Below are 13,786 nucleotides of genomic sequence, written 5' to 3' on the forward strand. Positions count from 1 at the left end.
ATTCCCAGAAAGAAACGAGGCTCCCTCCCCTCAAAAAAAAAAAAGAAAAAAAGAAAAAAAAAAAGAAAAGAAAAGACACCAATTAAATCCATTGAGGGAGATTTTAATAGGCAGCTGTTTGACATTGGTAACCTGTAACATAGCTAAAGCAACTTTAGCAAGAAAACATATCAAGAAGATAATGTGTTTCCAGAGATTTCAGTTCTTCATTCCCTTTCAGAAGTGATTTTAGAGCTTTGCTCTATGGCATATATTCTTTGCTACTTTTCTTCAGCTCCCTGAACCTGAAGATTATTTGGCTTTATTTGTGACTCTCTGTGTGTATCAGTTTATATCACACATRCAAACATAAAGGAAATATTTACAAGGATTTTGAAAGAAGCAGAAGAGATTTCATGTGCAGAGTGAAATCAGGAAAAAATGATGATTAGAAGTAATGTAGGTCAGGGTGCTTTATCTGTTGTGCTGCCTCCAATACCCCCTCATTATCGTAAACTCTGTACCTAGCAGTTCTTCTTTGGCACTTTGCYGGTGAGAGGAAGAAGTGTCCAGGAGGAAGAAGGAGTCACATTGGATCCCAATCCTCATGGCTGAAGAACAAAAGCTGTCCCAGCATCTTCAAGGAAATCAGGTTGCCTTTGTAGTGAGGAGCTAATGAGAGAATCCAGAAGCATAACAGAGCTAAGCTGGAGACCAAAGAACATGACTGATATTCCTGAAACAGTAATCACGTGGAGAGGGTTTAGCATTATCTGTACGTACAAGTACAGTGTTGCCATTACTCTGTGTCACTGCCCAACTTAACATCCAACTTGACATTACCTGTCTTTTGCACTGGGTTTCAAAGGGTTCCTGGTGTGGTTTTCTAGCAAATGCCTAGGGCTCTAGTTGGGTACTGGTTAAACATCTGGTTTACATGTTACTATGAGGATTCACTGCTTTCATATCAGTAGTAAGGCTCCACTATATCAAGATCAGATGATCAGTCTGTGAGAGATATCTGTGTGGATGCCTTTGTATCAAACCTGCTAATGCTGCTTTACTGATCTCTCTGCACACACAGAGCTAATGAACTTCAGATGCTACAGGAGACTGTTGTCATGATTTTGCCTGGCAAAGGATAAGAGAAGACATATCATTACAAGCTGGGCCATGCTGTTCAGCAGTCAGACTCTGAGTTAGCTTCAGGTTCTCCTGGTATCTACAAGGTCTGATATCTCCTGTTGGTCCTAAGTGTATTGCCGACCTACATCCCTTTCATCCACATAGTCTATGAGAACTTATGAAATGTTATGAGATTGAGGTATCAAAATATGCCACATTCGAGCAAAAATTCTCCATATGGGGCTCTCTGCCTAGAGATGCTGATGTYTGTTCAGTCATATTGTAAGCCCCATCTGTTTTTTACGTAACTAGAAGAATTTGGCGAAAGGTGTTCATCTTTCATTGAGACTCTTAAGGTGGCTTTGATATAATGACATGACACTGTATTACATGAAAGTTAGTTTTTTTGGACCAATCCACACATGCCAGGAGTTCCAAAGAGGCCATGAAAGTTGTAGAAGTAGCAGCAGTTTCTTTTCCTTGTATTATCTTGAAAGCCACTAGCCACAAACCCAGACTTCTGGTAGGTTTCTTCTTATCAGATAAAATAATGATTATGTTCTGAATATAACATATCAGCTGTGCTCATGATATGAGAGGAGATGGATCTGCAAAATAAATTTCTTTTGTCTTCATTAAACATACTGCTTAAAAAATAAATAAATAAATAACTTTTTTTTCTCTGAACAAGAACCAGGCTTTAGATAACAGAATGCAGGGCTGAGTTTGTGCAGATGTAGTGTTGGTTGTCTGGCTTTATGGACATATCCCGTATGTGGTTTCGATAAGCTATGCAAGCTAAGGAACCTAGAAGTGTTGGTTGTCAGTGCCCTCTGGAGGTCTTCAATCTAATATCCAAGAAGGGTATTCCACAGCCCTCTTGTGACCTGTCTCAGTGGTGCATTGCTTTCCTAGTGTTCAGATTAAAAGTCTCTTGTTATATGTCTGGCATCCCATATTATACCCTCTGCTACCTCAAAAGAGTTTGACTCAGCTGTTTTAGCTCTCAAGTAGCTGCTATTGGATCCTCCTTTAGTCTCTTCTTTGCCAGACCACACAAGTCCAGCACCCTCAGCATCTCCTCCAAGCTCATGAGCTTTAGGTCTCTCATCAGCTTACTTGCTCTGTTCTGGACTCCTCATTTTCTCAATATCTCAAAATGTTCTGGAAGTACAGGTAGAAAATAGTTGACACTTGAAAATACAGATTTGTATTCTGAATAAAAGAAATATGGAAACAAATATGATTTTGAGAAAAGCCATCAAATAACACTATTTTTGTCTGTGGAGGAGATGGGGGAAGTATGGGGGGAAAAGGTGTAACATCTTAATTTTATTTCCTTTTTTTTTCTCCCAGTTGGGAACAGATTGTCCCCAAGAGAGTAACAGCAGAGGGTGAGTCATCCTCTTTGAGTTCAGGGCCATGGCTGAAAAATAAGAGACAAGTGAATGCAGAGCATAGTTAACTACAAAGTAAAACATCTGCCAGAGCAATCTGGTCTTGTCCAGAAGCCGGAGCTATGATAGTGCTTTTGTTACTCGACTTGTGGCTCATGTGTCAACATCCTGTTCTGTGCAGTTTTGGAATGATTTGTAACCCCATGACCTTGCACAGTACAAATATATTCTTATTTGTTCTCTCTACTTTTCTAAAATTAAAGTCTGTTTACTCCATTCTTCTGCAGGCTCTTCTCTGTTGCACCTCCAGATGGTCCATGCTAATTTTCAAACTCTGCTTTTTTTACCAGATGAGCTCRTTAGCTGCACAGATTAAGCATGTGCAATGCAAGATGTTGAAACCTTCTTAGAGCTCAAGGATAGTGAGGATCCACAGAATCCTTAGAGTCAAGGATGGTTTCTAATAAACAACTGGTAGAGCCCACTGTGGTGCTGTCAGTTTGTTAATGATGCCACAGTATTTTTGGGTGCACTTACTCTGAACAAGAGCTGTTTTGACTAGGACATTTATCAGGTCACTTTCTAGTAGTGAAGTCCGTCCTTTCTGAATGKTCAGAAAGATAGGAGAACATTATGGAAAAATTAAAAAAAAAAAAGGTGAAAAAGCTGCGAGGCTTTGGCAGTATTTATCTCTTTTGGCAGAGATAAATATATACAATCTTTACTTTTTAGTTGTCTGAACTGAATTAGAAAAGAATGTTCCAAACGTCAGTTTACATTCTTCCCAGAGATATATTTCCCAAATAATGCTGTGGGAAGTTGATTGTTCCTCTCTCACAGATGCATAGCAGTGATTACCTAATTTGGGATAATTTATTTTCTTAGGCTATTGAATTTTATGCATCAGGCATAAATTCCCATTCTGCTCAGCCTAAACAAGACACAGGAAGAATAAATCTGCCTGGCACCCATAATCTATAAAACTGTCTTCTATTTTCTGTGTTCAGTCTGTCTTACAATATGTTGAAGAGATTTCATGTCTGGGATCTATTTTAATAGAGTACTTAGAAGCTCATTTGTGTGTTGGGTAACTTGAGATCCCAATAATCATATTTTCCTCCTACTATTGCATGCCTTGTGGAATTTGATTTATATCTGTTTACTGATGCTACTTCGCTGTGGCTAGTATTATGTTATGACAGAGTTTCTGAGTGCTCATGGGGCCTTGGGGATTTGTAGCAGGAGTATTAGCGGAAAGGAAATGCTGATTGTGCTGTGGTCACTGCTGCTTTCACTGTAAGAACTATCTTTTTGACAATAGATCCATCTCAGATGAAACAATCATGCTTAATCATACAATATTTAACTCAGTCCAAACTGAGATAGGTAAGAAACAAAGTTCTACTTCAAGAACCAGATTTAAACCCTGCTTTTCATCACTGATGGGCATATCAGTGGCCCAGAAAAACACCTTGCTCTCTTGACTTGTAGTGTGTACTGCTTCTCTTATCACACCTCAGCCATACATAGTGAGATACCTTCTGCCTGGAATTACACATAAAGTCATACTGACCTACGAGTTTTCTGGACAGGATAAGCARTTTCTCCAGCAAACTGACACATTCGCTATATCAGTGATGTTCAGGTGCTAGAACATCCCTTTCCACAGAAAGACAACATCCACTCTAGCCTTTTAAAATCATTCTGTTACTTACCAGTCATGCAGTGAAATAAAAACTGTCCCCTTTCCATATTTTTCTTTTCTTCACCTTAGCTGCATTYATGAGTATTCTTCAATAGGGAAATACTTTGTAGTGCTGTGGAATGGTATTTGGTGGGAGGAAAACAATATAAAATTTTACTCTTCGTAGGTTCAAAAGCTCCAAGATTCCCAAGACCTTCAAGCTGGGTTATGAATAGAGCTCTCAGATGTCAGTCGGGGTTGGTATAAACTTGTCTTCTCTCCTGAGTGGTTATGTGGTGGCCATCCACATATTCTGTGGACAGAGGTGAAAATACTTTGATCTACAGTAACCATAAGCCTGAGATTCACCACCCCTAACTGTCTTTTTAGCTAGATATGACATCTAAAGCTTTAATTTCATTAAAGCAGATGAAAAGTTGAGATTGTGCACTATCACTTGTTAGCATCGTTCTACTTCAGGCTGAAACCAAGTTCAGCCAGTAGGTGGACCCAAAAGAAAGCAGTTGTGTTGCCTTCCTGCCGGCAGTGGAAATGTACAATGCTTTCCTGGGACATGTGTCCCTACATCTCCACGTTAAGTTTATTAGCTCCAGGGTTTCTATTTAGGACAGCCAATCTTGGGAAAGGGAAAAGCACAAAAATGTGTATTTTTAAACAAAGATTGATGCTGGCAGTTCTTGGCTCCCACTGAAAGGCTGCTTGGGTCAGGCTGCAAAATGGCTGATTTGATCAGGTAATCTCCTTTCCGTCATAAGGATGACATTCTAATAAAGATTTCCTCGGTGACTGCTTCTCTTCTGTGAACGTGTCAGAGAAGAAGGACAGGAGATAATCAGGATCACATTGTATCCCTCTATGAATAACATCTGGAGCTTATGTTACCTGAAAGGTAACATCCAAAACGTAGCTTAAAAGTGTTCTTTTAAAGTGTTTTGCTGCTTGGAATTTAAAAGAAGTCCACATCGTCATATTTGCCCTAAAAGCAGCAGCTCATACCTCTGCAGCTGAGAGGAAGATTTCAAAAGTCCTTCTTTAATAGTAACCTGCAAGAACCAAAGGACAATCAGTGAAAAAGGATAAAGTGTTTTAATTTGAACAGATTGATGCTTGAAAAATTCTCATAACCATYTTGCCAGCTCTGCCAATAGTGGGTAAATTGAATTTAGGACAAATCACTGACCTTTCTGAATGTCAAAATTTTCCCTATCAGTAAAGMTCTGGGGTGGAAGAAAATGGTTAATTTCTCCCCTTGGGCCTACTCCATGTATTGTCAGGAAGGAAGGTCTGTTAAAGAATAATAATGCACACTAGGAGCAATTCCAGCTTATGCTAGTTGGGAATTTGGCCTGATAAATAGAGAGTATCATGGTTGTTTACCCAGAGCTATTTATCTTTTCACAGACTCCACATGGAAGATATAAATCCCATCAATCACCAGTCATGGACGCAGTATTCATCTCAGTGAAATAAATGTCTGAAAGAAAGAGAGACTCTAAGAGTAAAATGTCACAGTGCTGAGATAGTGGAATGAATGTGATCATATATAGTTTAAAGCATGAGTAAGATCTGGAAATAGGGTTTTTTTTTTTAAATTCTGTGTCTCAGACCTTTGTTGCTTAAATATAAAGCTTAAGATTTCCTTATGCTTTATGTAAAAGACAGCCATATCTTTCTGGACTATATCCATTAATTTCAGCATTGTAACTTGCTATTTCAAGGTTTCAGAACTAAAACAATCTTACAATTACGGTATTTTCCAGAAGTAATTGTAATTATATTTTGCCAGTAGGTAGAAAATGCTGCTGAAATGCTGCCATCCATTTTGTATCTTGTCTATTAAAACTCATTGCTAATATTGAAGCTGTGTTCATGTCAGGATGTCATTTATTATTTTCTTCTTCTCTCCTTTGGAATGTGGACACATAAGTTAGCTGGAATTTGTTCCCTGAAAAATGTTTTTCTCTGCAGATGTAAAGAGAAAGGGCTTTTGGGTTTTGCCAAACAAAAGTCATGAGCGACTTTAGTAGAGAGTTATCAGCCATGGCAGGGCATGATTAGTATCATCCTGATTTAATGAGAATTAGTTCATATCTCTTAAAAAAAAAGAGAGAGAGAGAGAAAAAAGCAATATTAGAGCTCATAAATAAGTTGCAGTGAATGTTGTTTCCCTTGGCATCCAAGATAAATAATAAAACTGCAGACCCCGAGTGTGAGCAATAAGTATTCAAAAAAAGTTAATTACGAGTACTTGAAAAAATAATTTCCTAGCAGATATACTTTTTTTTTGTCTCTGTCATGTTTCAAAATAAACCTGGCAAACAATCTTCACTGTGATAATGGGTTTTAAGTTTCTTTTCATTCTCATTATGAATTTCCTAAAGAATCATTCTTGAGCTTTGTTTTTTGCTTTTTTTTTTTTTTTGATAACTAAGAAAGGCTATGAATGATGTTCGTTATAGTGATTTCTTCTTAATGGCATCTGTGGAAGGAGTTGTTATATTGTGTTTTTTTATAGAGCGAGGAAGAGGTACAGGTTCTGTGCTTGTACTGGTGCCTGGTAGGTAACAGCTCTCGAAGAAGTTCTGAGGGTGATGGATCCTAGGACAAGATGATACTGCTTCCATATTTTCATCACTTTTCCACCCTGATTAGTATGAAAATGTTCATTTAACTCATATAAAATATCCTGCATATAGCTTGCATAACTTTTATCTATATATCTAGATTGGATTATTAAGTACCTTTTTTTTTTCAATGATCATTGACAGAACAAATAGGTTTATTGCATTTGAAGAGGCCTCTCTTCTCAAGTGACAGGTTGATGCATCTACTCAAATTGTTTGGAGTACCATTAAAGGCCTGTATTTTTCATTGATTCAAATGAAAATCTTCTTTTAATAACTTTGGCACCATCAAGGAACCTTAAAAAGGGAGTAAATTATATTGGTACATTTTAGTTTAAACAAGAATTTAAATGTGATTTCTTAGACAACTTTAAGGCCAACTCTATGTAAAAGATTCTTAATAGAACTGGGAATTATGCCCGAAGAAAACATACTGTCTATTTGGCAGTGACTAGCAATGTGTCAACAATTTCCAAATAAAGGCTAATTAATTACTAAGATAATTAATACATTTTCAARTACTGCAGTAGCAGGTTTAGAAATGAGTTTTAATTAAATCTGAGACTGTTAATAAGGAAGCTGTAGAAGACAGTAAAAGGACAGCTCATGGCCTGTGGGATGGTAATTCTTGGGGGTACATYTCCTTATTGTGCCTTGGGTTGGGCACTTTGCTCCATAGTGATGGAAATCTTTTTTGCTTGAGGCATCTGAATCTGTAAAGAGGGCCAAAATCTCAAGAATACATAGCACAAATCAGGAGGGAAAAGGTGGGATCCCCCAAGTARCCTCTAAACCTTGGCTTTCCACCCTGTGTACCTTTTGCAGGAAGTGCAATCATCGTTGATTGTTGTAGCTTGCACATCCTGTCCCTGGAAGGGGACTCTGGACTGTGTGAGGTTGGTCAGCAACATCTTCTAGATGCTACTGATAGCCTGTAAATAACTTGTGCTGTCCCATTGCCTGAGCTACTGTGCCCTGCTCGACACACATGGATAACTAAGCTTTTCTCTTCAGTAGTTCTGGTAGCAAAGACGCATCTTTGCTCTGTCACTGGGCTGATTTTCAGCCTGCCTGKACCACAAGCATGGCTGATGGGGTTTGAAGGTACTCAGAGCTTAGTCTTCAGGGACTGGATGAGTGCAGAAGGTGCTCTCTCTGTTTGAGATCTCTGCTCCCTGTGRATTTGCTCCCTGATTTTCTGTGAGCTGAGGCATCCTGGGACTTCATTAATCTCAGTAATAATGTCTTGGATGTGTATACTGGAGCAACATTACTGTCTAACATAAAATCACTTTTCAACCTCTTTTTACAATAGCAGTTCTCCCATATTGCACTGTTTTGCAGTTTTGTTCCCTCTTTTATTTGACAAGAAAATGTAGAATGGGAAATGGAAACTTGGCAGTATATTCCCCATAGAACTTTTCCTTCCTTGCTCACTGTGTTAGCAAATATTTGTGCACTATTAATGAGAGAAACTCTAATATTATGAAGTTTCATTTATTCTCATCAGACTGCTAGCTCTCACAGTGACTCCACCTAGGAAAGCAGAATCTGCCACGAGGCAGAAAATCACTGTAGAAGTATCCCAATTGTTTTATTGTGTGGGCCAAGGCAGTATCACAGGAACTGCAGCGTGATGCCTGAAAGAATTCATCACCAGACAATATACAGACATAGAGCCTCAYGACTGCTTTAGGAATCATAAGTAGCATCTCTGTACATGGCAATCTGGACACCACAAAAGAGGAATAAGGATATTTGTTGCATAGTGCTTAGAGGAAATGCATGGTGGGGGAGGTATTTGTTTTGTATTTCATAGCTCCAGAACTGTGAGCTGAGGTTAGGGAACTGAATTGTTGGTGTGCTGTGTTATAGCAGTGGAGAGAAGCAAAATATTATCCATGTTTCTGATACAAGACCCACACAAACATGGAGCCTGAGGAGGAAGCCAAGCAGAGCACATCTCAAGTGCCTGCACACTGCAACACTGTGTATGGACATTATCTTGCACTGTGACTTGAAGGGACAGCTTCTGCTGGATGGTGAAGCCTTTGTGAGGAGACATCCCTCAGCCAACAGGCACATCGGCTTTGATGTGGCATGATCCTCTCCCAGAGCCGAACAGCGTGGGGTGGCACTGATAGAAGACAGACACATCACCTCATGCTGTCATGTCATGTCTTGACACATGTGCTTGTGTTCCTGCATGGAGAGAGAACCCCAATTCAGGGAAGAGGGGAAGTCAGGTCTGGAAAATGCTGAGCACCAGCAGATTGGGGTTGTGTGGTTTGAATGCTTGTCCAAGCTACACAGTGCTTGTCCTTGGCTGGTAAGTGGGGGTATTTGCAAGACAGTAGTGACTGCTTCCTTTCCATTGCTCTTTCACACTTATCCTTTGGTTTCTTTGAAATCTCTTAAGACATGATGAGAGTTTTATGACCATCATGGGGTTTGATGCTCCCTTTTCTCTGGACAGGTTCCAAGCTTTGTTTCTTTGTTCATAGGCCATTGCTCAGACCTCCACCGACATGACTCCCACTGTCCCTGCCACGACAGAGGCTTACACGCGGACTCAGTATTGCAAGTGGCCATGCGAGTGTCCAAAGTCACCACCTCGGTGCTCGGTAGGAGTCAGCCTCGTCACAGACGGCTGTGATTGCTGCAAGACCTGTGCCAAACAGCGTGGAGAAAGTTGCACAGAGGCCGATACCTGTGACTTCCACAGAGGCCTGTACTGTGACTACAGTGGAGACAGACCTAGGTACGAAATAGGAGTGTGTGCACGTAAGTGATGTACATATATTTTTGACTTAGATATACAGCACTGGCAGCTCCACTGAGTCTAAGCATTGCTGAATTATATCTCATTAAATACATGACTGTAAATTTTTCAGCTTCTCCATTCATCCTCTTCTATATCCCTATAGTTTAGCTGCTTTCATTCTCCTGACAGTTGGCTGGATGAAAAATGACCTCCAAATTATTGCTGTTTGATTTGGCTACAGCTGAGAATAAGAAGGAAACCAGCATTTGAAGGTCTTCAGATTTGCAATGAGATGATTCTGTAATACCCATAATGGAAGCAGGTGATGTAGTGGGTTGGGGATGAAGGGAGGACAGAGAAGCAGTTGACTTTAAAGGCAAGTAACATTAACATGGATGTCTGCCAAAAAAAAAAGAAAAAAGAAAAAAGAAAAAGTCATTAAGGAATGGCATTTATTCCCAGATCCCAAGGAAGAAGAGAAAATGTCATCCTATCAAGAAGGTCAAGTTTCTCACTTAACTAGTTGAGGTTCCAGCCTTAATCTTGTAATGGCTCCAGTCATGCTAGCTCTAATGAAGCAGAGGGATTTCTTCATAACTACCATAGCAAATACTTGGTGGGATAACTCATATGACTGGAATGTTCTTATTCTAGAATACTAAGAGGAAAAGGTATGACTGGAATGTTCTTATTCTAGAACAGTAAGAGGAAAAGGAAATGAGATAGTGTTCTGTGTGCCAAGGACGTGTTCAAATGTTCTACAGACTAGAATAAAGAGGGAATTAGACCTGATGAGAACTTCAGGGAATGATTAAAAGGGAAAGGAAGACAAGGGCTCTTACAGAGAGAGATGATCAAAAAAGACATAGACTGTTTACTGTTAATGGAATTTATGATTTATAGTTTGGATTTATAAGCAATATACAACAATTAATGGGGAGAGTCTTCTTGATCAGAATCAAACTTGGAATGAGGCACTAATTGAAAATGTGAAAGTGGAAGAAATATGCAGGGAGAGTTGACTTTGAAATGATAGAATAATTAACCTACAGAAAGGAGAAAAGATTTTTTTTTTAATAAAGTAACTTCAATAAACTTAGAAAATCAGTAGAAAAAGTAATATGGGACTAGTCTGAGAAATCATCTGAGAAGTTCAGGGCTGCTGGCACTTCCTCAAATAAATTAAACTAAGGGAACAAATTCTTAAAGAGAAGAATAGGAAGTGTAGTAAGAAATTAACTTGACTTTACATTAGCCTGCGTACCAAAACAAACTAACAACCATTCAGGAAGTTCACTCTCACCATATTTCTATGTGATGCATATAAAATATCAACAAGAGAAAATATATGGAAAAAGAAAAAGGCAATGCACAGAACTATTAGAAACTTCCAGAGAAAAAAATCTTTTTGTAATACACTAGCAGAAAGAMGACAGTGAATGAAAGTGTTGATATGCTAAAGGGAAGAGAAAGGAGGCAGTTAAAAGGTGATTCTGAATATGGTGAAGTGCAAAATGCTTTCCTTCATCAGCACCTATTAAAAAAATAAGTTCACCTGCAAGTAGAATGCATAATGAAAGTAACGCAGTAATGGCAACAAACATCATTGTGGGATGAAACCCCACTCTAGAATAGAGAACACATTAGAGAACTTGTAAACTTTCTTAGGCTGACTTGAGTTGATAATATATTTATGAACTGTCTTACATACTACTCCTTATGTACTTCTACCTGTTGAGCTTTTGAGAAATTACAGAATTTAAATATCTAGAGGGTGGAAATGGTAGAAAGGAAGACAGAGAAATTGGAAAATAATGATCTGTCCATTCAGTTTCATTTTCCAGGAAAAAAAGAAAAAAGATGAAAAAAACAAACCATAGAAATGTGGGAGATAAAAATAAGATGTTACATCTATCTAGTTTCATTTTATACAAGGCAATAGCCCTTTGGGTTATGGGAGAAGACTGGTTGTTCTGTATCTCAATTTCTTTATAAAACCTTACTCCCTTCTTTTTTTTTTTCCATGATATTCTCACAATCAATCTCCGAAAATGTGATTTTGTTAAAAATTCTGTTGGGTGGGTGCAAAATTTAGTGTAATAATGCTATCTGAGGGTATTTATTAGTGTTTTACTTTCAAGATGGAGGACATACCAAGTGAGATTTGGCAGATGTCTTTTTTTGTGTATTCCCAGTCTAGYTGGTACAGCAGTAATTTCATTTGTTAGATTTCCATAAAGTTTAAAAAGATAGACGTTGCAGAGGTGTTGGGAGTTAGGACTGCATTTTGCAAATGAGAGTGATGGTTGGGAGGGAAAGGAGGAAATTCAGTGGAGAAGTGCACAGTGCTACACTAATGAAGCACTGTGCACTGAAGCACTAAATTCACATAAATATGAAACAGGAACAACTGGTTCAAAAGCAGTAATTTATAAATAAGTCTGAGAGTGGGGGAGTAGGTCACAGACTAAAGAGTAGTCAGTGGTTTACTGATGTTATAAAAATATATATGTATATTATACTGGAAGGAATCATTGGAACAGTTTTTCAACAAATCCAGAAAGTCTTCCTGCTCCACTTAATCGAAGACTTGTGGGAGAGCTGGGTCTCCAGCTTCAGGTACCAGGCTACAGGAAACATGGGACTGAACTGTGGAAAGTGGAGGAGAGTAATGAAAATGATCAAAGGTCACAGAAGCATAACTGAGGAAGAAATTCTGAAAGAACTAGAGTAGCTTCAACAGAGTGAGATGGAGGAAGATGCAGAGAAGACTGTGAAGATTATGTAGATAAGTAGATTTTGATGTACAAAGAAGCTTCTGCTGACATGACAGATGCTGTTCTCCATGTTTGTGGTACAAAGCTCAAAAGCTCAAGCTTTTGGCCTACAAGCTCAAACCTCAAGCTTAAAAAGCATTTTACAAGATTAGAAAAGATCTAAAATTAAGCAAAGAGGATGTGAGAGCATTTAAATGACTTGTATGGGGTGTGCATGGAGCCACCAAGAGCGGTCAGTAAGAACAGGTAAGATAAGCATTTGGCAAAAGTGATATGGTTATATCTGGTCCTGTGTTGGGCCAGAAACTGGATTTTATCTCAAAGCTTCCTTAGCCTTTCTAGGCTTTTTAAAATACCTTCAAATTGCTTCTCTCTCTCTCTCTCTCTCTCTCTCTTTTTTTTTTTTTTTTTTTTTTTGGTTATTTCTTTATTTTGGTGTTTTATTTGTGTTCAGTAGGCCTGCTGCAGCTAACATTGTAATGTAGGAGGATTGATCTGCAGTTTTCACAGTGAGATCTTGAAAAATTCCCAATCCAATGCACCTTTTGGGTCTCTACTGTCATGACAACACATTCCCTATAATGTGACATTCGAGGTTATTCGGTGGTGGTGTACATTGTGCTGTGCATGGCTGAGGGTCATTGGAAGTACGTCCATCAGTGGCTTCACAGCTTATTTGTGGCTACCGTACAGACCCGTGGTCTTTCTCTTGCTTTGCTCAAGCAGGTGGATGCAGATGAGAGGGTTCGCTGACCTGTTCTTTCTCATAAGTAGGGTCATTTATAGGCTGAATCACTCCACTCTGACCACACAAGCTTTTGCTCTGACTACATGGTGACTCAGGGCAGGATTCTAGTGATGGTGTAACTGTTGTGGTRAATTTACTTTTCGACTAGATGAAAAATATTAATTAAATGCCAAAAAGTAGGAACACAGTGCATGTATGTTCCCTGCTTTTTAAGAGCAATATAATTTGTTCAAAATAAGGATACTAAAGCAGCTAGGAATTGGGATTAGTAAATGCTTTAGAGGTAAACTGGGGAAAATTCAGGCCATATCTGGACTGAATTGCTGAAATATGTCTGAGATCCCAAGCCACAGATATCAAATGGGAGGCTGATGGACTTCTCCACAGTTCTTGTGTTCCTGAGTTTCCTCCACACTGTATCAGACACAACATCAGAGTGTTGAGTATACCTCAAGGCAGCCATGAACACCTGGAACCAGGAGTAGGATGTGCTCCGAATCCTGAAGATATATGCAAACTCAGCATAGTTCTGCATTATGGCCATCAGCAGCATCTTTTCTCAAGACGAACCTTTCAAGTCCTGTGTGAGGTTAAGGTAGCAGCAGGATAAACTTGGAGCATAAAAAAAAAAAAAAAAAAAAAAAAAAAAAAAAAACATGATATTTCT

General features: G+C 38.8%; 1 protein-coding gene across 1 annotated transcript in view; it reads left to right on the forward strand.

Annotated features, from left to right (window-relative positions):
* Positions 1–13,786, forward strand: part of WISP1 (WNT1 inducible signaling pathway protein 1) — a 30,960-nt gene that overhangs the window by 13,052 nt on the left and 4,122 nt on the right. Inside the window, exon 2 of the mRNA XM_026043914.1 lies at positions 9,335–9,614. Coding sequence (XP_025899699.1) covers positions 9,335–9,614 — 280 coding nt within the window. The remainder of the gene's footprint in view (positions 1–9,334; positions 9,615–13,786) is intronic.

Source organism: Nothoprocta perdicaria, unplaced genomic scaffold, assembly GCF_003342845.1.
Source record: "Nothoprocta perdicaria isolate Ctin4 unplaced genomic scaffold, notPer1 scaffold_341, whole genome shotgun sequence".
NCBI classification, from domain to species: Eukaryota; Metazoa; Chordata; class Aves; order Tinamiformes; family Tinamidae; genus Nothoprocta; species Nothoprocta perdicaria.